Raw genomic sequence first — 26838 nt, 5'->3', positions numbered from 1 at the left:
CTGTGTGTCTCTCTGTGGGTGTCTGTTTCTGTTTCTCTGTGTGTCTGTCTGTATATGTGTGTATGCACTTGCATAAATTCCTATGAGCTTCCATATATTTGCACACTTACCTATAAGTTGTAGATTTTCTTTTCTATAAAGCTACCAAAAATAAACATCTACACATCATTAAATTTCATGCCAACATACATCCAGATAAATAATGACAATCTACACAACTGCCCACTGCCTGCTCATTTATATGTCTAGTTTTCTCAAGTACACCAGAAAACATTTTCTATGATTGTATTCTAAATATCTTTGGTTATAGGAGTCAATCATTCAGTCGAGTCAAGATTGGATTGATCATTAAATTTCTCCAAGTAAAAGAGAGAGAATAAATTGTAAAAAAAATATGACTATTAAAAAAAACACTTTGTAATTCATACAGTTCATGGACAAACTAGCCTTTAGATGCAGTCAAAAGCATAGAAACTATATATGGCCCTATTCCTGTGTAGGACATGTGGAATCTTGTTATGAGAAGGCCATGATTATGAGCTCAAACCAAGAAATCTCAGGAGTGAAGCCATTCTCTACCTGCTTCTACATGCTCTTTTTTTTTTTTTTTTTGATTTTCCCATAGCCATTTTTTTATTTGATATTTTCTTCATTTACATTTCAAATGGTATCACGAAAGTCCCGTATACCCTTCCCCTACCCTGCTCCCAAACCCACCCACTCCTGCTTCCTGGCCCTGGCATTCCCCTGTACTAGGGCATGTGATCTTCAAAAGACCAAGGGCCTCTCCTACCATTGATGGCCTACTAGGCCATTCTCTGCTACATATGTAACTAGAAACACAGTGCTGTGGGGGTACTGGTTAGTTCATATTGTTGTTCCACCTATAGGGTTGCAGACACCTTTAGCTCCTTACCTAATTTCTCTAGCTCCTTCATTGGGGGCTCTGTGTTCCATCCAATAGATGACTGTGAGCATCCACTTCTGTATTTTCCAGGCACTGGCATAGCCTCTCAAGAGACAGCTATATCAGGGTCCTGTCACCAAAATCTTGCTAGCATATGTAATAGTGTCTGGGTTTGGTGGTTGTTTATGGGATGGATCCCCCCAGGTGGAGCAGTCTCTGGATGGTCCTTTCTTCCCTCTCTGCTCCGAACTTTGTCTCTGTAACTCCTTCCATGGGTATTTTGTTCCCCATTGTAAGAAGGAATGAATTATCCACACTTTGTTCTTCATTTTTCTTGAGTTTCATGTGTTTTACAAATTGTATATTGAGTATTGTAAGTTTCTGGGCTAATATCCACTTGTCAATGAGTGCATATCATGTGTGTTCTTTTGTGATTGGGTTACCTCACTCAGGATGATATCCTCCAGATACATCCATTTGCCTAGGAATTTCATAAATTCATTCTTTTTAATAGCTGAGTAGTACTCCATTCTGTAAATGTACCACATTTTCTGTATCCATTCCTCTGTTGAGGGATATCTTGGTTCTTTCTAGCTTCTGGCTATTATAAATAAGGTTGCTATGAACATAGTGGAGCATGTGTCCTTCTTACCAGTTGGAACATCTTGTGGGTATATGCCCAGGAGTGGTATTGCTGGATCTTCTGGTAGTACTATGTCCAATTTTCTGAGGAATCGCCAGACTGATTTCCAGAGTGGTTGTATAAGCTTGCAATCCCACCAGCAATGGAGGAGTGTTCCTCTTTCTCCACATCCTCGCCAGCATCTGCTGTCACCTGAATTTTTGATCTTAGCCATTCTGACTTGTTTGAGGTGGAATCTCAGGGTTGTTTTGATTTGCATTTCCCTGATGATTAAGGATGTTGAACATTTTTTCAGGTGCTTCTCAGCCATTCAGTACTCCTCAGTTGAGAATTCTTTGTTTCGCTCTGAGCCCCATTTATATTGGGGTTATTTGATTTTCTGGAGTCCATCTTCTTAAGTTCTTTGTATATATTGGATATTAGTCCCCTAACTGATTTAGGATTGATAAAGATCCTTTCCCATTCTGTTGGTGGCCTTTTTGACTTATTGACCGTGTCTTTTGCCTTACAATTTGGTTTGCAATTTTATGAGATCCCATTTGTTGATTCTCGATCTTACAGCACAAGCCATTGCAGTCCTGTTCAGGAACATTTTCCCTGTGCCCATATCTTTGAGGCTTTTCCCCACCTTCTCACCTGTAATTTTCAGTGTCTCTGGTTTTACATGGAGTTCCTTGAGTAGACTTGACAAAATAACAGGATTCTGTACTTCCCAAATCTAAAACTGGATTTTGGAGCACTGACCAACTATATCCTTCACTTTTTTAAAATGTATGTATTACACTACATAGTGGGAGAGGTGGGTGCCATGATATGCGTGTACTTGCAAGGGAGTTCTTGAACAAGTAACTGGACAGCCAACTGAGGACCAAGGACCATGGGCACTGGATCACAATAGCATAAATACCTGGATTTCTCCATGTTAATGAGGTATCTAGATAGGTCCTGAGGGTTCAGCCAATGAGCTTCCCTCCCTGGCCATTCCTTTCCATAAAAGGTATTTAGTCCCTGGTTCACCCTAAATAAAGTGTATGCTTTCACATCTACTATAACATAAACAAGCAAAGATCTTCTCTTCATTAAGAATTGCTGTGGAAAAGGCCTTTATCTTAAAGAGCCATGCTTAAATTACCCAAGGAAGTTCTCCAGCCTCTCTGTACTTTTGGCCATCAATCAGAGTCAGACTGGTTGCATCCATCCTGGGTTCTACCTTACCCTTAATGCCCAGAACAAAATGTGGACCAAGAACTTGTTCCCTACTCTCAAGGGTATGCTGGTAGAGCCCAGATGGGAACTACAACAGTAGTCCCTGATGCTGCTATTTCTCATTCCAGTGCAGCAAAGAAAATCACAGACTGTGGTCCACTATTACTAATTTCAATCTGCTTCCAGGAGCAGCAGGGTGACAGCACTCTATGCATGCCAGCAGCAAGGCAGGAATCTTTATGACATTCCTGAACTGTTTAATAGAGTAGGTTCAAACTTAATCTGAATAGGTTGCTATTTGCTTTAGTAAACAGCCTAGGATGCCAGGTACTCAAGGTAATCACTATCAACTACAAATTGTTCTATCAATGGTTAAAGGATTTTACATGCACATCAACACTAAAAAAGAGATACTCTAATTCTCCCACTTTTCAGTTAAGGGTACCACCAGTATGTCCTTTGCCCAAGGAAGGCTTCAGAACTGAGCCATTCATGGAACCACTATACTTCTCTACAGAGTGTCAGAAAAATTATTTATGGGAATTCCAGTTGAGTGGACCAATAAGCTTCATCTAAAATAAATGGAAAGGTACATTTTGTTGTGATTCTTCTGCAGTGTTAGCCACATAGAAGGAATGAGCAAGGTACATGTTTATAGTTGGCCTCTGTTCATCCAGTGTCTTGACTTCAGCTATCTAGGGAGAGCCACACTCAAGCAATTTGACTTCATCAATGGGATCCACTGCTAATTCTATAGCATGTAGGATTGCTTTTAGCTAATTGTCTTTTTCTTCTCTTGGATGGAAGAGAGTTAAGGAACATGAGCCCTCCATGTTGAATGTGCATCTGAATGATAATATTTGTACACACATCTATAGGTCATATCCTAGATTGGAGTGTTATTTCTTAGGTATTGTCTGTTTGGTTTCAGACCCTAGATCATGGACCTATCTTGCATTTTTTTCTTATAGAAACAGGTCTCCATGTTCTGCTAGCATTCTTCAGTCCCTACCTGGCATGTGACCTCAAGACTGAACTTTCCAGCCCAGGACTTGGGCTGCCATTTCCCCCAGAAGCTCCTTCCCACCTTCCCAGCTGTCTCTCTCTCTCTCTGTCTCTCTTCACCTCTCTCTCTCTCTCTCTCTCTCTCTCTCTCTCTCTCTCTCTCTCTCTCTCTCTCTCTCTCCATCTCTCCCCCTCTCTCCTTCCTTCTCTCTCTCTTCATCTCTCCCTATCTCTCCATCTTTCCCTCTTTCTCTCCCTCTCTCCTCTTCTTCTTCTTTTCTCTCTGCACACAGGTCCTTTCTCTCACCCCCACTTCCTGCAGCAACTTCCCTAACCTCCTTCCTTGGGGTGGCTGAATTCATCTGCTCAAGAGCAGCTACCCAACAAACATGCCTTCAATATATTCTAATCTGGCTAAAAGTGTCTCTTTTCATTGGCAGAGAAATAACCTATCAATGCCAACTTCTTTTTTATTTTTATTTTAGACAGAGAGAGAGACAGAGAGAGACAGAGAGACATAGAGAGATTCTCTCAATCTCTTGAAATTCACCAACAACCAGACTGGTTAGTCAGTGAGCTCTAGGGATCTTCCAGTTTCTATGTGCCCAGCACTGGTTTTACAGGCTCATACCACTATTTATAACTGATTGTTTTGTTTTGTTTTGTTTTGTTTTGTTTTTCTTATGTTGTTTCTAGAGAGGAGTCTGAGGTCCCTGGTTCTTGCAAATCATACATTTTTTTAACTTAACTATGTATTCAGAACTGAGCTCCTATGTTCACTTAAAAATAAAGAAGAACAAAATAATTTGAAGCCATTTATGAAAAGATCAGGACTTCAGCCAATAGCCAAATAATCATTTTACTCTTCTTGTGTCAAAGAAAAAAATCTTACACTCACAAAAGAATGGCAACAAGAAAACATCATTCTTTGTAAATCATAGGGATTTAAATTAATCATCCTCCAAAAGCCATCAGGACAATATGCTTCCTATATTATGTATATAATAATCCACATTACACATACATTTCATTGGACCATTTAGTTGTTGTTTATTTATTATATGCAGCTGTTTTATCACAGTGTAGTGGACTTGGGGAGGAATAGCTAAGTATTTTTTATGTCTGCTTTAAGCTGTTAATTTTATTGCATTCTAAAATGTGGCTGATCATTCTGCAGTCAAATAGAGTTATAAGGACTAAATTGAATTATCCCCATGTAACAGCTCTTAAATCTCCAGTGAGTAAGCAGGTCCCATGAGAAATGGATGATGGATTGCTGGGAGGATGCTGTCTGAACAAAACCTAGTAAAAAAGTTTGTGCTCTGTGAGGCATAGAGAGGCCTTCATTTCATTGAGCATTGAGCTACAACTTGTCATTTATGAACACCAACTAACCCTCTCTACCTTATTCCTTAATTCTATGAATTTTGTGATAAACCCTGAACTTCTGAAGGCTCAACAACTGCAGGATAATTGGAAAATACACAATACACACAAAACAGAATCTTATTTTTTTTTTTCTAGAATTCTTAACAGCAAACAAAAGTTGACTTTGAGGCAGATGTGGTGCCTTTGGGAGAAATATTAAGCATGACTACAAAAAGAAAGTATTTGTGCTTTTGTATTTAATAATGTGAGCAATTACATTACATCTTAGAAGAAGAAGAAATGCCAAAGAAATAGCCTATATATATATAATGGGTTCTCATTTAATAAAAGAGATAGAAGCAATCTGGAAGAAAAATAATGTATGTTCCTTTCTTTATATTATACAGGCAAAAGCTAAGATTCTTGTACCTGAAGAAAAAACATGTATTCTTAGTTTAAATCTTTCTTCACAGGTGCATTAGTCCTAAATGGCTCTCGGTGCCTCTTAATAACTACATAGCCAGTTATGCCCTGAGGACTGAAATGGACAAGAAAGTTTTCTCAAAATCTAGTAAACAATGCAGTTATTGTAAAGATAATAAAATATTTGCTAGCATTTTCATTCAGGATTCACCAATTAAGGGAATAATAAAAAGGTTTTAGACATCCAGAAACCCATATTGTCTTTCTCACTCTATTACATTATATTTTAAATTATTCTGATTATTTAATGACTGAATTTTACATATCTCATCATTAAAGGTGAAATGCTACAACCCTCTAGCTACTCCTTTTCTTCTTCAGGAAATTAGGCAACACCCCTACCCCCACAGGAATGGCATGCATCTTTTTGAGATATTAAAGATTGTACCCAATGACACACCTCCACCAACAAAGCCATACATCCTAACCCCTCCCAAAAAGTTCCACCAACTGGACATATGCCTACAGGAGAAGGAGGAGGCATTCTTATTCAAATCACAAGACTGACCCCTGTGTTAGCAATGAGAAATATAATTAGAAAGCCAATGATTAATTAAGTAAGATGAATAATATAAGCTTTTATGAATAAGTGAGAAACTTTTCAGGAATCTTAAGTGTGACCTACTGATGACCAGGTATTATTACCCAGCATTCCATAACCAGTCAGGCAATACCATCTTCTTAACAACATTATAAATATAAAGCCAAGAATATGGTACAAATTGTTTTAAAAGCTGACACTCTTTGTCCAAATATGTTTCCTCAAATATTTCCACTATATGTCCTAGAATTCAACAGTAATTTTTAAGAAATAAAGTAACATGGAATCCCTAAACACACCAAGTCTCCTATAGGTTATATTTATCAAACAAAGGAACCCACTAGTTTCTTTAAATACTGTAGTTTATCCAGTCATCAGTCTGCACAGCAGCATTTGTTGATGTTGATATTTCTCCAATATGTACTGTTGGCTCCTTTGTCAAAAATAAATGAAAGTGGGAGGATAGACTTTCTTTCTGATTTTATATCAGTACCCTGCTGTTTTTATTACTATAGTTCTGAAGAACAAATAAAAATCAATTATGGTGGTACACCCCTCCCTCAAAAAAAAGTATTATTTATCATTGCAAAGATATTTCACTCAGCCATTGCCTGGCAAAGGGAACAGCATAACACACAGAATATTTTAAGACAAAATCTTATCAAAACTTGCTATGGACCAACGTGAGTTTGGAGAGGGGTTTCTGAGATAAGGTGTGTCTGGGAGCAGAGAAACAAATGACTTGAAGTCAAATTGTTGGTCCAGGTTGACAGCCTATGTTCTGCTCAATATATCTTTATAGATTCTTTTTTTTTTCTGTGTTCTGTTCTCTTGAGACAACTTTCTCTTGTTATTCTAAAAACTTTCTGGATAGCTCATCTCTTGAAAATTAAAAGCCTAGTTTTTAATTATACATATCAATTCAGTCATTTCCTCGGTTCTCTTTTGATTATCCCATGAATCAGCACCCCAGCATCCTAAACACCTTAATTCTTTTAAAGATACTGCAAGCACAAGCACAGACAATAAGATAGCTGGGAGGGACCTCCCCTGAAATTACCATTCCTCCTGTGCCATATCTATATTAGCACTGCTCCAGTCTGACCTTGAATTTAGGAATTAACCTGCCTTTGTAAGCATGAATAAGACAACTAAAATGGGTGGGATCTTGTCTTATGATCACCACTTCCTTTATTTCCTTCCTTAGTAGTATCTTTCTGAAATCCTGGCTTATATTGCAGCTGTCTCTGTTCCTTTAGGTCTGTGAGGCTCCTTATACAATTCATAATGCAGCCTTATATTTTTCATAGTTGAGAAATTATATATTTTTAAACTCAGGTTTTCAGCATTCTTTCTCACACCCTTAAGGGATTGTCTAGAAGTCACAGAACTCTACCATTTGGCTGAGACATAAACAAACACTTGCCTTCCAGACTCATGCTGTCTCTGATTATCATGGAGTCATTAACCTTGGCAGAGAAAAACATTCCTAAAAGGAGGAACTTCAAAATATGTACACTATTATAAAAACAACCCTTGTACCCAAAGCAAACATCAACATTGGTGGAGGCCCATGCCCTGTTGGCTTTTTTCCAGAGGCAGAAAACCATGTCTTATTGTTCCTTACATAGCCAAGTCAGACTTGGCAAAAAATAAATAGCACAAAGTAACTTTGAGCAATTTCCACTCAGCCAGGCTGCACAAAAATTTGTTAAGTTCTTGTTCTCATATATTCAGAAAAGAGCTATCAGGGTAAGTATGTCTGAAATCAGAAAAAAAGTAATCCCAAGAATCAAAGAATGTCATCCTTTATGGCCACTACAACGTTTTTCTTTGTGTTATCAATAAAGACTTGATGAAGAACTTAGGTTTGTAGTTAATTCAGGGGAATTGAAGGACCTGTCCTCTCACTGTAGAGTAGTGTCAATATGGCTTTATGGAAAGTGAGGACTCACTTTACAGATTTTTGGTAACCAAAGGAGAATCACACAGTTGCAGGAATCAGTTTTTTTGCTCTTATTTTAGCCAGATAGCTATGAGAAATGATGTAAGAGGGATCCCATATATCTGGCAGTAAAAAGTAGCATTATATTTCCAAGTTTTGGTGAAGGCTAGTAAAAATTGATATATATATATATATATATATATATATATATATATATATATCCCTCTATAAGTCTATTAAAGTTGAACTTTTTTGTACTCCATTTAGACCAAGTCATCTAAATATATTTTAAATGAAAGGTTTAAATATGACTTTTTTTTCCATTTTTTAATTAGGTATTTAGCTCATTTACATTTCCAATGCTATACCAAAAGTCCCCCATACACCCCCCAACTGTCCTACCCACCCACTCACCGTTTTTGGCCCTGGCATTCCCCTGTACTGGGGCATATAAAGTTTGCAAGTCCAATGTGCCTCTCTTTCAAGTGATGGCCTATTATGCCATCTTTTGATACATATGCAGCTAGAGACAAGAGCTCCGGGGTACTGGTTAGTTCATATTGTTGTTCCACCTATAGGGTTGCAGTTCCCTTTAGTTCCTTGGGTGCTTTCTCTAGCTCCTCCATTGGGGGCCCTGTGATCCATTCAATAGTTAACTGTGAGCATGCACTTCTGTGTTTCCTAGGCCCTGGCATAGTCTCACAAGAGACAGCTATATCTGGGTCCTTTAAGCAAAATCTTGCTAGTGTATGCAATGGTGTCAGCGTTTGGAAGCTGATCATGGGATGGATCTCTGGATATGGCAATCACTAGATGGTCCATCATTTCGTCACACTTCCAAATTTTGTCTCTGTAACTCCTTCCATGGGTGATTTGTTCCCTATTCTAAGAAGGGGCAAAGTGTCCACATTTTGGTCTTCGTTCTCTTGAGTTTAATGCGTTTAGCAAATTGTATCTTATATCTTGGGAATCCTAAGTTTATGGACTAATATCCACTTATCAGTGAGTACATGTTGTGAGAGTTCCTTTGTGATTGGGTTACCTCACTCAGGATGATGCCCTCCCGGTCCATCCATTTGGCTAGGAATTTCATAAATTCATCCTTTTTAATAGCTGAGTAGTACTCCATTGTGTAAATGTACCACATTTTCTGTATCCATTCCTCTGTTGAGGGGCATCTGGGTTCTTTCCAGCTTCTGGCTATTATAAATAAGGCTGCTATGAACATAGTGGAGCATGTGTCCTTCTTACCGGTTGGGACATCTTCTGGATATATGCCCAGGAGAGGTATTGCAGGATCCTCCAGTAGTACTGTGTGAAAATTTCTGAGAAACCACCAGACTGATTTCCAGAGTGGTTGTACAAGCTTGCAATCCCACCAACAATGGAGGAGTGTTCCTTTTTCTCCACATCCTCAACAGCATCTGCTGTCACCTGAATTTTTCATCTTATTCATTCTGATTAGTGTGAGGTGGAATCTCAGGGTTGTTTTGATTTGCATTTCCCTGATGATTAAGGATGTTGAACATTTTTTCAGGTGCTTCTCTGCCATTCCGTATTCCTCGGGTGAGAATTCTTTGTTCAGTTCTGAGCCCCATTTTTTAATGGGGTTATTTGATTTTATGGAGTCCACTTTCTTGAGTTCTTTATATATATTGGATATTTGTCCCCTATCCGATTTGGGATAGGTAAAGATACTTTCCCAAACTGTTGGTGGTCTTTTTGTCTTATTGACGGTGTCTTTTGCCTTACAGAAGCTTTGCAATTTTATGAGGTCCCATTTATAGATTCTTGATCTTATAGCACAAGCCATTGCTGTTCTATTCAGGAATTTTTCCCCTGTACCCATATCTTTGAGGATTTTGCCTACTTTCTCCTCTATAAGTTTAAGTGTCTCTGGTTTTATGTGAAGTTCCTTGATCCACTTAGACTTGAACTTAGTACAAGGAGATAGGAATGGATCAATTCGCAATCTTCTACATGATAACAGCCAGTTGTGCCAGCACCATTTGTTGAAAATGCTGTCTTTTCTCCACTGGATGGTTTTAGCTCCCTTGTCAAACATCCAGTGACAGTAGGTGTGTAGGTTCATCTCAGGGTCTTCAATTCTATTCCATTGGTCTACTTGTCTGTCACCATACCAGTACCATGCAGTTTTTATCACAATTCCTCTGTAGTACAGCTTTAGGTTGGGCATGGTGATTCCACCAGAGGTTCTTTTATCCTTGAGAAGAGTTTTTGCTATCCCAGGTTTTTGTTATTCCAGATTAATCTACCGATTGCCCTCTCTAATTCATTGAAGAATTGAGTTGGAATTTTGATGGGGATTGCATTGAATATGTAGATTGCGTTTGGCAAGATAGCCATTTTTACTATATTGATACTGCCAATCCATGAATAATGGGAGATCTTTCCATCTTCTGAGATCTTTAATTTCTTTCTTCAGAGACATGAAGTTCTTGTCATACAAATCTTTCATTTCCTTAGATAGAGTCACGCCTAGATATTTTATATTATTTGTGGCTATTGAGTAGGGTGTTGTTTCCCTAATTTCTTACTCAGCCTGTTTGTCCTTTGTGTAGAGAAAGGCCATTGACTTGTTTGAGTTAATTTTATCTCCAGCTACTTCACTGAAGCTCTTTATCAGGCTTAGGAGTTCTCTGGTGGAATTTTTAAGGTCACTTATATATACTATCATATCATCTGCAAAAAGTGATATTTTGACATCTTCCTTTCCAATTTGTATCCCATTGATCTCCTTTTATTGTCTAATTGCTCTGGGTAGGACTTCAAGTACAATGTTGAATAGGTAGGGAGAGAGTGGACAGCCTTGTCTAGTCCCTGATTTTAGTGGGATTGCTTCAAGCTTCTCACCATTTACTTTGATGCTGGCTACTGGTTTGCTGTAGATTGCTTTTGTCATGTTTAGGTATGGGCCTTGAATTTCTGATCTTTCCAAGACTTTTATCATGAATGGGTGTTGGATTTTGTCAAATGCTTTCTCAGCATCTAAGGAGATGATCATGTGCTTTTTGTCTTTGAGTTTGTTTATATACTGGCTTATGTTGATGGATTTCCATATATTGAACCATCCCTGCATCCCTGGGATGAAACCTACTTGGTCAGGATGGGTGATTTTTTTGATGTGTTCTTGGATTCGGTTAGCAAGAACTTTATTGAGGATTTTTGCATCAATATTCATAAGGGATATTGGTCTGAAGTTCTCTATCTTTGTGGGGTCTTTTTGTGGTTTAGGTATCAGAGTAATTGTGGCTTCATAGAATGAGTTGGGTAGAGTACCTTCTGTTTCTATTTTGTGGAATTGTTTGTGAAGAACTGGGATTACATCTTTGAAGGTCTGATAGAACTGCACTAAACCCATCTGGTCCTGGGCTTTTTTTGGTTGGGAGACTATTAATGTCTTCTATTTATTTGGGGGATATAGGGCTGTTTAGATCATTAACCTTATCTTGATTCAACTTTGGTACCTAGTATCTGTCTAGAAACTTCTCCATTTCATCCAGGATCTCCAGTTTTGTTGAGTATAGTCTTTTGTAGAAGGATGTCATGATGTTTTGGAATTCTTCAGGATCTGTTGTTATGTCTCCCTTTTCATTTCTGATTTTGTTAATTAGAATGCTTTCCCTGTGCCCTCTAGTGAGTCTGGCTAAGGTTTTGTCTATCTTGTTGATTTTCTCAAAGAACCAGCTCCTCGATTGGTTGATTCTTTGAATAGTTCTTCTTGTGGTAAGACTTGGTTGATTTTGCTCCTGAGTTTGATTATTTCTTGCCGTCTACTCCTCTTGGGTGAATTTACTTCCTTTCGTTCTAGGTTTGTTGTCAAGCTGCTAATGTGTGCTCTCTCTAGTTTCTTTTTGGAAGCACTCAGAGCTATGAGTTTTCCTCTTAGAAATGCTTTCATTTTGTCCCATAAGTTTGGGTATGTTGTGGCTTCATTTTCATCGAACTCTAAGAAGTCCTTAATTTCTTTCTTTATTCCTTCCTTGACCAAGGTATCATTGAGGAGAGTGTTGTTCAGTTTCCACGTGAATGTTGGCTTTCTAGTATTTATTTTGTTATTGAAGATCAGCCTTAGTCCATGGTGATCTGATAGGATGCATGGGACAATTTCAATATCTTTGTATCTATTGAGGCCTGTTTTGTGACCTATTATGTGGTCAATTTTGGAGAAGGTACCATGAGGTGCTGAGAAGAAGGTATATCCTTTTGTTTTAGGATAAAATGTTCTTTCAATATCTGTCAGATCCATTTGTTTCATAACTTCTGTTAGTTTCACTGTGTCCCTGTTTAGTTTCTGTTTCCATGATCTGTCCATTGGTGAAAGTGGTGTGTTGAAGTCTCCCACTATTATTGTGTGCAGTGCAATGTGTGCTTTGAGATTTACTGAAGTTTCTTTAATGAATGTGGCTGCCCTTGTATTTGGAGCACAGATATTCAGAATTGATAGTTCCTCTATGAGTATTTTACCTTTGATGAGAATGAAGTGCTCCTCCTTGTCTTTTTTGATGACTTTGGGTTGGAAGCCAATCTTATCAGATATTAGAATGGCTACTCTGTCTTGTATCTTCATACAATTTGCTTGGAAAATTGTTTTCCAGCCTTTCATTCTGAGGTAGTGTCTATCTTTTTCTCTGAGATGAGTTTTCTGTAATCAGCAAAATGTTGGGTCTTGTTTGTGTAGCCAGTTTGTTAGTCTATGTCTTTTTATTGGGGAGTTGAGACCATTGATATTAAGAGATATTAAGGAAAAGTAATTGTTGGTTCCTGTTATTGTTGTTGTTAAAGTTGGCATTCTGTTCTTGTGGCTTTCTTCTTTTAGGTTTGTTGAGGGATTACCTTTTTGTTTTTTCTAGGGCTTGGTTCCTGTCCTTGTACTGTTTTTTGTTTTTTTTTTTTTTTTTTTTCTGTTATTATCCTTTGAAGGGCTGGATTCGTGGTTTGGTCTTCTCATTGTGTCCTGGATTTCCTGGATGTTTTGAGTTAGGATCTTTTTGCATGTTCCATTTTCTTTGATTGTTGTGCCAATGTTCTCTAGGGAATCTTCTGCACCTGAGATTCTCTCTTCCATCTCTTGTATTCTGTTGCTGATGCTTGCATCTATGGTTCCAGATTTCTTTCCTAGGGTTTCTATCTCCAGCGTTGCCTCACTTTGAGTTTTCTTTATTGTGGCTACTTCACTTTTTAGGTCTACTATGGTTTTGTTCATTTCCATCACCTGTTTGGATGTGTTTTCCTGTTTTTCTGTAAGGATTTCTACCTGTTTGGTTGTGTTTTCCTGTTTTTCTTTAAGGACTTGTAATTCTTTAGCAGTGTTCTCCTTTATTTCTTTAAGTGAGTTATTAAAGTCCTTCTTGATGTCCTCTACCATCATCATGAGATATGCTTTTAAATCCAGGTCTAGCTTTTAGGTTGTGTTGGGGTGACCTGGGCTGGGTGAAGTGGGAGTGCTGGGTTCTGATGATGGTGAGAGGTCTTGGTTCCTGTTACTAAGATTCTTACGTTTACCTTTTTCCATCTGGTAATCTCTGGAGTTAGTTGTTATAGTTGACTCTGTTTCTGTTGATTCTGTTACCATCTATCAGCAGACCTGGGAGACAGGCTTTCTCCTCTGAGTTTCAGTGGTCAGAGCACTCTCTGCTGGCAAGCTCTCCTCTTACAGGGAAGGTGCACAGATATCTTGTGTTTGGACCTCCTCCTGGCCGAAGAAGAAGGCCCAAAACAGGACCTTCCCAGAAGCTGTGTTGCTTTGGCAGGTCACAGAAGCTGTCAGCTTCTGTGGTGCACACTTTCACCTGTGCAGACTAAGTTCCTAAGTTCGGCTGAGTCTTGGAACCAAGATGGCACCTGCTGCTCCTGAGGCAGAGGGCTTTCAAGCCAGGTGGACACCTGTCTTCTGGCCGGGAGGGTGGCTGGCAGTCTGCGGCCCGAAAAGGGTGCTGCCTCAGTGGCTCTTTGGCTCCCGCCTGTCCCAGAAGCTGTCCACTTCTGTGGTGCACCCTCTCACCTGTACAGACTAAGTTCCTAAATTCAGTGAAGTCCCGGAACCAAGATGGCACCCACCCCTCCTAAGGCAGAGGGCTCTCGGGCTGGGCAGACACCTGTCCTCTGGCCTAGAGGGTGGTCGGATGTCTGTGGCCCTAAAAGGGTGCTGCCTCAGAGGCTCTGTGGCTCCCGCCTGTTCCAGAAGCTGTCTGCTTCTCTGGTTCACAATCTAACCTCTGCAGACTAAGTTCCTAAGTTTGGCTGAGTCCAAGAACCAAGATGGCGCTCGCTGCTCCTGAGGCAGAAGGCTTCTGAGCCAGGCGGACACCTGTCCTCTGGCCGGGAGGGTGGCCGGCTGTCTGAGGCCCGAAAAGGGAGCTGCCTCAGCGGCTCTGTGGCTCCACCTGTCCCAGAAGCTGTCCGCTTCTCTGGTGCACACTCTCACCTGTGCAGACTAAGTTCCTAAGTTCGGCTGAGTCCCTAAATATGATTTTATAATATAATAAAACATCAGTTTTTCCTTGACAAATTCTGCTTGGACATTTGGACAAGATGGTGTGACCCAGTTTCCTGTCCCTAGATCACAGCCATGAGTGTTGGTAGTTATAGGGCATGAAGTTTGTGTGTGTGTATCACATCAAAAATCCTGGAGGTGAAGGTTTCTCTATAAGCTTAACAAAAAATGGTAAATGCTGTGACCTTCAGGAAAGCCCATAAGGATGTGGGAAAGAACACTGAAAAACTGAGTTCAGAAATATATAAACAATATTTCTGAATAATGTAAAATATAAAGAGGCAATATGAATTATATTAGGGGCTTCATGACATAAAAGAAAAGTCAGCTGCACTTTGAGCCAGTTTATTGGAAAGATACAAAGGCAGACTTATACGAATGTGGGTCGATTCCTGAATTCAATGTCATCCTGTGACAGAGCAAAATTTTCTCCTGGAATGGTTAGAAGAGGAATTGCAGGACAGGATTCCTCCAGCAAAATTTAAGGTTTGTGCTTATAAAGGCAGGCAGATCTCTGAATTCATTTGCAATGCTATAGAACACATACCAAGCGCGCGCACACACACACACACACACACACACACAACTGTTATTTCTTAAGTATCAAGAGGCTAGGGCATGGATTTTTGATTTATGGGATGGCCCTAAGGGAACCTGGGGTAAATGACTAAATTGATATGTAAATGAATGACTGAGCTTTTTGTCTACAGGAGATGAGTTGACAAACTAGCAGAAAATGATAGCAATTGTTTGTTTTGTTTTGTTTTGTTTTTTAAGATTTACTTGTTTTATGTATGTGAGTACTCAGTCTTTCTCTTGAGACTCACCATAAGAGGATATTTGATCCCATTACAAGTGGTTTTGATCCATCATGTGGTTGCTGGGAATTGAACTCAGGACCTCTGGAAGAGGAGACAGTGCTCTTAAACACCAAGCACACTCTCCAGGCCCAGTAGTTATTTTAAATATTTGTTTCTAGCAAGAGAAGAGTTCTTGCTAGAGTATTTATCTGGATCAGCTGTGTGGAGATCTCTGGAGAGTGAAAACACTTTTTTTTTTAATTTTTCATAGCTTTTTTAGGATTTTTATCTAAAGGAATTCCTGACTTTGGTTGGAAACTATGTAGATAGCGAACATAGCTCTTTACTTTTTCATAGCTCTTTAAGAATTTTTTTCTAGTTTCATCCAAAATTCAGGATGCCCTCATTCTTAATAGCTGAGGAGTATTCCATTGTATAAATGAACCACATTTTTTTTAATGCATTCTTCTGTTGTGGGACATCTGAGTTGTTTCCAATTTCTGGCTATCACAAAAAAGGTTGTTATGATCATACTGGAACATGTGCCCCTGTGACATGGTGAGACATCTCTTGGGTATATTCCCATGAGTGGTATTTCTGGGTCTTCATTTAGATATATATCCAATTTTCTAAGAAACCTCCAGATTGGTTTCCAGAGTGATTATACAAGTTTGCAATCCCACTAACAATGGAGGGGCATTCCTCCTTTTCCACATCCTTGCCAAAATGTGCTGTTGTCTGAGGTTTTGATCTTAGCCATTATGATTGGAGTAAGGTGAAATCACATGGTGGTTTTGATTTGCATTTCTCTGATCACTAAGGACTTTGAACATTTCTTTCTGTATTTCTCAGCCATTCAAGATTCCTCTGTTGTTAGTTCTCTGTTTAGTTCTATACACCATTTTTTGATTGGGTTGTTTGGGTTTTTTGGTAGTTAGCTTCTTGAGTTTTTTTTATATATTTTGCATATTAACCCTCTATCAGAGGTGAGGTTAGTGAAATGGTTGTTGTTTTTGTTTTTGTTTTGTTGTTGTTGTTTTTTGTTTTATGTTTTCCCAATCTGTAGGTTGCTGATTTGTCTTACTGGCTATATCTTTTGCTTTTGAGTTTCATGGAGTCCCATTTCTCAATTCTAAATCTAAAACCATGAGCCATTGGAAGTCTGTTTAGGAAATTTCTCCCTGTGCCAATGAGTTCAAGGTTCTTTGCCTCTTCCTCTTCTATTAGATTCAATATATCATGTGTTATGTTGAGATCCTTGATCCACTTGGAATTAAGCTTTGTGCAAGGTGACAAATATGTGTCTATTTTCATTTTTGTACATATCAACAGCTAGTTATACCAGCACCATTTGTTGAAGGTGTTTTCTTTTTTTCCATTGTATTTGTTTGACTTCTTTGTCAAAGATCAAGGGCCTGTCAATGTGTGGTTTTATTTCTGGGTCTTCAATTATATTCCATTGATTAATGTGTTTGTTTCTGTAACAATTTTTGGAGTTTGTCAAAAGACCCTCATTCACAAAAAACACAGAGACTGCCATTGCTGAAAACCTCAAGAGGATTTTTTTTTTTTTGATTCAACATGTTGGGGCCCCCCCTCTCAGCACACAGGCAAGAGGAGAGATCCAGAACAAAGAAAGAATACACTTTTTATACCTTGTAAGGGGCAGATTTAGGCAAACAGGCTAACTGGCTTATTCTTATTGATGTAGCAACTAACCCTTTCAGGAATTGGTTGGTTTGTCTAGGGTGACTAAGTAACCCTTTGGCCTAGTGACTCACTTTGCCTGCCCCCATGTTAGGTTATTATAATTTTGTCAGCAAAGGAGTGGTACATTTTGAACTTATGAGTCAGCTATTACGTCATAGCTATTAACACCACAACTATTGACAAGGTTAGGCCAGTTTGTGGTTTTTTCTCAGAATTCAGTGTGGGGCAGGGTAGGGGATTTTCTCTGAGAACTGCTATCTTGTTGTGATTATTTTTCTGAGAACAGCTCATTTTGTTTGGCAGCTGTAGACTCAGTCATTTTGACAGCTATATTTCTGAATGTCCCTTCAGAGGGGAAGGGGCTAGGTGGTATAGAACTTATTTTGGATATTACACAATACCTTGCAGTTTTTATGACTATTGCTCTATAGCAAAGCTTGATGTCGGGGATGGTGATTCACTGAGCTCTTCTGTTATTATTAAGAATTATTATATATAATAATATGTATAATAATAATAATGCATATATATGCATATTTTCTCTTAAATATCCCAAACTATTTTGGATAGTTTAAGCAAAAGCCAAACCAACTCAGGTTTAGGTCTTAATTACAAGGAAAGAGAATAAAATAATTGGCATAATTAAATAAAAATAAGAGAAGGATAGATGCATTTTTAAAAGGTAATATTTTAATTATAGTTTTAGATTGTAAGGACATTAAGCTTTGAGAATTTATTTTCATACAATATAACACCTGAGAAACCACAGACAAAAGCTATGAAGAGATACACTGACATGCCAAAATAAAATTCTAAAATTTACTCAACACATATTATTTTATAAAGTAAAGGGAAAAAAATAAAAACAAGAGAACCAACAGAAAGCAATGACTATAAATAGATATTTATGCTCTCACATACCAATAATTGAATTAAATGTAAAAGGCACAAGTATGCCAAATGAAGTTTTGAGTTCTGATTAAAATTTATAACACAATTTTTTGTCAACAACAACGACAACAAAAACCAATGATACAGACAACTTAAAAGGAAAACAATGGGAAAAACTATAAAATTGAAATACTGAAAAGAGATTATCTAAGAGCTTATTTCACACACACACACACACCTAGAACATCTGACATGTGATTGTGTTGTCTATATATGTCAAGGAAGCTGTACCTATCAATCACCACAATACAACTCCTAAGCAAAGCCTGCACAGTGAAAATACCAGTTGACATGCAAATCGAAATTTTGGAAATCCCACTAGATGAAGAGCTTCAACAAATTAATGGCTGCTGAGAGAGACCATAAGTCTTCTCCATGGCCAAACTCCTTGATTGGTTGTCCAAACTCAAGCAGTTCATCCTACAAAGATATGTATATGAGTAACAATAAATGGACTCAGTAGGTTTTGTGTGTGTGTGTGTGTGATTGTGTGTGTACACATGTGTGTGTGTGTGTGTGTGTTTAATAATAACTAAAGGGAAAAGGCTGTAAATTTAAAAGGAAGAATAGGAAGATATAGGAGCAGTTGGAGGACGGAGGAGAAATTCAAGGATAAATTTTTTTAAAGACTCCTTATACAGCTTCTGATGTGTAACAGAAAATAGATGTTAGTGAATTAGAAAGTTCCTTAATCCACTGGGATTATAAGTCTTACACAATGAATCCCTTAGACACTCACAGTGCAGTAGCATTTAAAATGTCCTATTTAATATAACCAGTTGGAAGACATTCAATGTCCTACCTATGGAATTCAACAGGAATGGTGCTTTCATTGCACTTCTTAGAAATTGTAAAGAAATGCCATATTAGTCTGCATAGATCTCAAATCTTCCCTACAGCCAATAAAGCAGCATTCTATGAACCTCTGTACCCGAGACAATGAAATGATTCACAGTCCTTACATGGTTCATTTGCACTCTAAAGTCAGCTAAAAATATCAGAATTGTTTTATTTCATTTTTAATTTTTGAGGCAGGGCCTAGTATAGAAAAGCCTTGTCTCAGAGTTGCTATGTAATAAAATATGACTTAAAATTATGATCTGGTGGCTTTCTTTTCCCACGTGCTGTGATTATAGGTCTGCAACACCATTCCAGCTGTAGTCTGAGTATGAAATATTCCTCACAGTTTCACATAGGTGTATGTTTAGTATCCAGGGGGTATCCCTGTTTGATAAGATTGTGGAACCTTAAGGAGGTAGGACTTTGCTGTAGGATGGTCAATGATAGATGGAATACAGGTTTCACAGACTGGTCACAAGTCCTGATCACTCTGCCTCTTAATTACTGATGGAATGTCACCAGCCAGCCTCCTACTTTTACTGCCATGTCTTTGCTTCCATGATGAAATGTATTCTTTCATACTATCAGCTAGAATTAAGCTTTCCTATGTTAAATTGCTACTTTTCAAGCAAGGTAAAAAGGCAACTAAAATACCTGCTTTTATATTGTGTCAGGGACGGAACCCAGGGTTTCATGCATGCTAGGTAGGCAGTGTCTCAACTGAACTTCATACTTAGATTTGGCTGACTAAACTCTAATTGCATAATATAAACCCAGTGTGAAGAGATACAGGAGTAGAGTATCAGAAGTAAAACTTATCCAAAATCCACAAACAAACGGCCAGATAACACAGATGGTGACTTACCACGGAGTAGATCTGATGCTTGCGTCTTTTAGCCAAGTCAATTATGTTCACTCCATTGTAGTAAAGGTTTTCAATACAGCCTTGGAAGTTTTTCTTTAAAAAGGTCCCAGGTTTACTTGGTACTGGAATTCCTCCAAAACTGAGCTTTTGGTGGAAGAAATAAAAATCAACTCTTAGTTACAAGTTCTGAAAAAGGAGGAATGTAAGAGAAGTAAGTACACTCCTTTAGTCTTAGTTGTATGTGTGAGCCAAGCAGCTTTAGTAAATGCAGCTGCCACTTGATTTACTCATTTAGAGGATACTGATTAGTCCATGTAAAAATATCTGTAATTGCTTGCCTTATGGACTCACTTAACAAAAATAATCTGCCTTCTTTCTTAAAACTTTTAAATACTAAATAAAACCAGTAATTTTCAAGGAAAAGGGAGAAAAGAGAAAAAATCAACATCTTTATGTTTTTCTGTAGCACAGCATCAAAAAGTATAAGGCAATAAAAAGGCTGAAAAACAAAGCAGGTCCTTGCTCACCCACAGTGAAACCTAATTCTAAAGCTCATAGTACCAAAGAGTGGATATGCACAGAGTTGACCCCAACTCTTATCTATAAAGATAAAAAACGGATATAATACAAACTGACCTATGGATTTGAGAAGCAATTAAATATCAGCATAATGAAATTGTTAGCATGACCATTATTAACAATGTAATTTTGATTGTAATATACAAGAACTATAACTTGTGGTAAAGTATGAATTCAGTGACGAAGAAGTTGTGTACAGAAGGGCCAGGAGATGTTCAGTGGATAAAAGCAATAGACATAATGGCTCCACAACCCAAGTTTCATTCCTTATTGTTGAAAACAAAACAAAAAACAAACAAACAACAACAACAAAAAAAACAAAACAAGAAAATAGAAAACCTGCAACAATACAAAACTAAGGGTAATGAGTTATGGTACATCTGTGGTCCCTACTACTACAAACAGATGTTAGGACAGGCCAGGAGAAACATCCAGAAACTCAGCAGCCAGCTAGTCTGGAGTTGTAATGTAATAACTAACTTGGAAGAGACCTGTCTCAAGCTGAAAAGTAAACTACTAAAAGTTGTCTTCTGACCTCCAAAGGCATGATATGGCATGTACACACATGTGTGCATACATACAAATTCACACACGCGCACACACACACACACACACACACAAAGTTTAGGAACCAAACAACATCATAATGGTAGATGAATGATATTATTACAAAACGTTAGTTTACTATACTCTCTATATTGTCAATAAAGTAACAGAAAGAACTTATGATGGATATAGTAAAGAACAAAGTACCCGTTGGTAATATTGACACTGCTGTGCAAGACAAGAGGATAGTACCTATTCTCTCATTTGCCTCACCCTCATTAAGGAGTAACCAGGTTTGTTTGTTTGTTTGTTTTTTGTTTTTTTCATTACTTTAAAATGCCATATTACCTAGGACTCTGTTCCCTCGTATCACTCTCCTGTTGGTTTTCTCAGGCTTCTCTCTTACTTTCACATTTCTGTCTCTCTTCTCTTTCCTCTCTGTCCACTCTCTTTTCTCTCTCCTCTTTCTTCTCTCCCTTCTCTCTCTCTTCTTTTTCCTCTCTCTCTTCTGTCTCCTCCGTCCTCATCTCCATTGTCTCTTTTCTTTTCCCTGTATCCTCTATGTATTGCCAATTTATTGCTCTCCCCTTCTCTCTCTTGAATGTAAAATGTTATAGGAGGACACCTTGTCCCAACCACAGCATCTTCTCTCCCATTATTAGTCAGACATGAACAACTTTTGCTTTGCTTTGTCCAGATCTTTTGCTTTGCTTTGTTTGTTTGTTTGTTTGTTTTTCTTATAAGATACACAGAATTTTAAATATTTCTTAATATGATGGAACTGTACCCTGTTTATAAAATTTCCTTATGCTTTGCTTTCTAAACATAATTGTGATGCTTTCATATATTTTTAAATTTGATGTGCTTATTTTTCTCTAACCAGGTATATGTGTATACATTTGAGTAAATATATTTTAATTCAAAGAATGTAATCATAGGATGTGCATAAAACACATTATTCCTCAATTTTATTTTCTGTAGTTTATTTTATTTTTCTGGTCCAAATTTCTTAGACCTATGTAAAACATTTTAAACAACATTAATATATTTAGAGTTTTCAAGAAATAAAACATGTATACAACACGAAAAACTTGCTATTTTCCAATTATACAAAACAGTGTTCATGACTTCCTCATTAAGAAAATATTTTCCACTGATTCTGTATATTAGTGATTTATTTTCTTATTTATTGACATATAATAAAAAGAATGGAGTGGCATAAATCCCTTCCGGTACACTCCAGCACCGGTGTTCCTTGCCAGCAGAGTCTCTGGAAACCCGCAAGGACCCCCACAGGAACCCCCACGGGATCTTAAGACCTCTGGTGAGTGGAACACAGCATCTGCTCCAATCCAATTGCAAGGGACCTGAGACTGCATTAACTAGGGAAGCAGATAACCCAGCCTGATGAGGGGCACAAGTCCCTTCCAGTCCACTCCAGCACCGGGGTTCCTTGCCTGCCTGTGGAGTCTCCGGACCCCCTCAAGGACCCCCACAGGATCCCCATCGGGATCTTAAGACCTCTGGTGAGGGGAACACAGCATCTGCTCCAATTCAATCTTGCGGGACCTGAGACTGCAATAATTAGGGAAGCAGAAAACCCGGCTTGATCATGGTTACAAGTCCCTTCTGGTCCACTCCAGCACTGGGGTTCCTTGCCCGCGGAGTTTCTGGACACCCCCAAGGTCCTCACAGGACCCTCCATGGGATCTTAAGACCTCTGGTGAGTGGAACACAACTTCTGCCAGGAGGCAGGTTTGAACACCAGATATCTTCCCAAACCTATAGAATGACATGCCCATGAACATACAAGAAGCCTACAGAACTCCAAATAGACTGGACCAGAAAAGAAATTCCCCCCGACACATAATAATCAGAACAACAAATGCACTAAATAAAGATAGACTATTAAAAGCAGTAAGGGAAAAAGATCAAGTAACATATAAAGGCAGGCCTATCAGAATTACACCAGACGTTTCACCAGAGACTATGAAAGCCAGAAGAGCCTGGACAGATGTTATACAGACTCCCTTAACAAACCAAAAAGAAGACAGCCACAAGAACAGAATGCCAACTCTAACAATAAAAATAAAAGGAAGCAACAATTACTTTTCCTTAATATCTCTTAATATCAATGGACCCAATTCCCCAATAAAAAGACATAGACTAACAGACTGGCTACACAAAAAGGACCCAACATTCTGCTGCTTACAGGAAACCGATCTCAGGGAAAAAGACAGACACTGCCTCAGAGTGAAAGGCTGGAAAACAATTTTCCAAGCAAATGGTCTAAAGAAAGAAGCTGGAGTAGCCATTCTAATATCTAATAAAATCGACTTGCAACCCAAAGTTATCAAAAAAGACAAGGACGGACACTTCATACTCATCAAAGGTAAAATCCTCCAAGAGGAACTCTCAATTCTGAATATATATTCTCCAAATGCAAGGGCAGCCACATTCATTAAAGACACTTTAGAAAAGCTCAAAGCACACATTGAACGTAACACAGTAATAGTGGGAAACTTCAACACACCACTTTCATCAATGGACAGATCATGGAAACAGAAACTAAACAGGGACACAGTGAAACTAAAAGAAGTGATGAAACAAATGGACTTAACAGATATCTACAGAACATTTTATCCTAAAACAAAAGGATATACCATCTTCTTAGGACCTCAAGGGACCTTCTCCAAAATTGACCATATAATTGGTCACAAAACAGGCCTCAACAGATACAAAAATATTGAAATTGTTCCATGCATCCTATCAGACCACCATTGACTAAGGCTGATCTTCAATAACAACATAAATAATGGAAAGCCAACATTCACGTGGAAACTGAACAACACTCTTCTCAATGATAACTTGGTCAAGGAAGGAATAAAGAAAAATTAAAGACTTTTTAGACTTTAGTGAAAATGAAGCCACAACATAACCAAATGTATGGGACACAATGAAAGCATTTCTGAGAGGGAAACTCATAGCTCTGAGTGCCTCCAAAAAGAAACTAGACAGAGCACACACTAGCAGATTGACAACACGCCTAAAAGCTCTAGAAAAAAAAGAAGAAAATTCACCCAAGAGGAGTAGACGGCAGGAAATAATCAAACTAAGGGACAAAATCCACAAGTGGAAACAAGAACTATTCAAAGAATCAACCAATCGAGGAGCTGGTTCTTTGAGAAAATCAACAAGACTGATAAATGCTTAGCTAGACTCACTAGAGGGCACAGGGACAGCATCCTAATTAACAAAATCAGAAATGAAAAGGGAGACATAACAACAGATCCTGAAGAAATCCAAAGCACCATCAGATCCTTCTACAAGAGGCTATACTCAACAAAACTGGAAAACCTGGATGAAATGGACAAATCTCTAGACATATACAAAGTACCAAAGTTAAGTCAGGATCAAATTAATGATCTAAACAGTCCCATATCTCCTAAAGAAATAGAAGCAGTCATTAATAGTCTCCCAGCCAAAAAAAAAAAAAAAAAGCCCAGGACCAGATAGGTTTAGTGCAGAATTCTATCAGACCTTCAAAGAAGATCTATTCCCAGTTCTGCACAAACTATTCAACAAAATAGAAGTAGAAGGTACTCTACCCAACTCATTCTATGAAGCCACAATTACTCTGATACCTAAACCACAGAAAGATCCAACAAAGAGAACTTCAGACCAATTTCCCTTATGAATATCGATGCAAAAATACTCAATAAAATTCTAGCTAACCGAATCCAAGAACATATTAAAACAATCATCCATCCTGACCAAGTAGGATTTATTCCAGGGATGCAGGGATGGTTTAATATACAGAAATCCATCAACGTAATCCATTATATAAACAAACTCAAAGACAAAAACCACATGATCATGGCCTTAGTTGCAGAAAAAGCATTCAACAAGATCCAACAGCCATTCATCATAAAAGTCTTGGAAAGAACAGAGATTCAAGGCCCATACCTAAACATGACAAAAGCAATCTACAGCAAACCAGTAGCCAACATCAAAGTAAATGGTGAGAAGCTGGAAGCAATCCCACTAAAATCAGGGACTAGACAAGGCTGTCCACTTTCTCCATACCTATTCAACATTGTATTTGAAGTCCTACCCAGTGCAATTCAACAACAAAAGGAGATCAAGGGGATACAAATTGGAAAAGATGAAGTCAAAATATCACTTTTTGCAGATGATATGATAGTATATATAAGTGACCCTAAAAATTCCACCAGAGAACTCCTAAACCTGATAAACAGCTTCGGTGAAGTAGCTGGATATAAAATTACCTGAAACAAATCAATGGCCTTTCTCTACACAAAGAATAAACAGGCTGAGAATGAAATTAGGGGATTTTCTTAAGTATTGACTGTTTTGCTAAGTGCCAACCCACTATGAAGAGTACTGCCTGTAACTAACTGGACCTGTGCTAATGAAGAAGACAGGCTAGTCAAGCCATGAGAAACAAGCCAGTAAGCAGTATCATCCATAGATTCTGTTTGAGTTGCTCACATTGACTCTATCAGTGATTGGCAGCTGCCTGGAAGACTGAAAGGAAGTAAACCCTTTCCTCTCCAGTGGTTTTTGTTATTAACAACAGTGACAGAATGCAACTATAACAATGTTCTGAGGATCATCATTTTTCAAGGCAATGGTTTTATATTTTTTATATTTTTTTTTCATTTTTTCGAGGCAGGGTTTCTCTGTGCAGCCCTGGCTGTCCTGGATCTCACTCTGTAGACCAGGCTGGCTTTGAACTCAGAAATCTGCCTGCCTCTGCCTCCTAAATTCTGGGATTAAAGGAGTATGTCACCACCAGTGGGCAAGTATTTTTCTAACTGAGCCATTTCTCCTCTGAGTCACTTGAAACTTCAATAAGGTCAGCCCAACCTAGATGGCCAGTATTCAGTCATGGTTGATGAGTTTCTATCATTAGAAATGAAGACAGTAATCTCAGTTTTCTGATGAGATCTGTATTTTTAAGCATTGATTTGATCTGAAATACCTGCAACCTCTACTCTGTGATCATGGACTCCTAAACTCTGAACTTCAAATAAACTCTTTCTTCTGTAAGTTGCCCTGGGCATGGTACAAGAATAGAACATACCTAATACAGACCTGGTGTCTCTTTTATTCTGGAGCTTTCCAATTCAGCAAGATTGTTTAACCAGTGAGCCACAGTGATCCATGTATTGATCTCTGTTGCCACAACACTGAGATTATAAATATGTAAGATAACATCTAACACTTTTGAAGTCAAATTGTCATGCTTGAAAGACAAGAAAGTTACTAAGTCATCGCAATTTAGTCCGATCTTTAAGAAAACTAAAAGGTCCAAGGTCTCAGTGAGCTATCATCCCATCAGACTGACCTGGCAGTTTGCCACATTGCGATAGATACAGACAATAGTCAGATCAATGCTCTTTAAGAGCTTGCTACAGCCCTTGCAGAGGGAAAAAAGGAAGGTAAAGCAGAGATTAACAGATGTTGCCTGTGAGCTCTTACTAGTACAAATTGACCATTCCACATTTCCCATAGGCCACTGGACTGTTTTCCATGTGTGATCAGATCTTGCACTTGAGGATGGATGCAGACCAGAACATGAGGAATGTCTGTGGATCTACCTAATAAATAAGTAAATGGGTGTCTTTCACAGACTCTGACCACAGAGGGCAAACCAGGTCTAACATTGGTCTAACATAAATGGTATAGGTGTTGTTTCCATATATCAAATATTAGGTTCTTTGGCCAATTGGTCAAATTGTATACAATTTATTCCTGTAGAAAAGATCTGTATGAAAGTCTTTACTTCAGTGTCCTCCATATGCTGAGAAGGCAGGGGATCCTGCTATGGACATGGAATTTATCTGTGAGTCAACAGACTACATCCTGTTTCTTAGGAATGGTACTCATAGGCCAGGTGAGAAGACCA

At 38.3% G+C, this 26838-nt stretch overlaps 1 protein-coding gene across 1 annotated transcript in view; it reads right to left on the bottom strand.

Moving 5' to 3' along the window:
• The window catches only part of LOC110291812 (contactin-associated protein like 5-2), a 718290-nt gene that overhangs the window by 387870 nt on the left and 303582 nt on the right, over window positions 1-26838 (bottom strand). Inside the window, exon 7 of the mRNA XM_029482783.2 lies at window positions 19782-19925. Coding sequence (XP_029338643.1) covers window positions 19782-19925 — 144 coding nt within the window. The remainder of the gene's footprint in view (window positions 1-19781; window positions 19926-26838) is intronic.

This window comes from Mus caroli, unplaced genomic scaffold (genome assembly GCF_978045245.1).
Source record: "Mus caroli unplaced genomic scaffold, Mus_caroli_1 scaffold_1, whole genome shotgun sequence".
Classification (NCBI taxonomy): Eukaryota; Metazoa; Chordata; class Mammalia; order Rodentia; family Muridae; genus Mus; species Mus caroli.
Note: the sequence above shows the minus strand (reverse complement) of the source record. Positions and strands in the feature narration are given on the sequence as shown.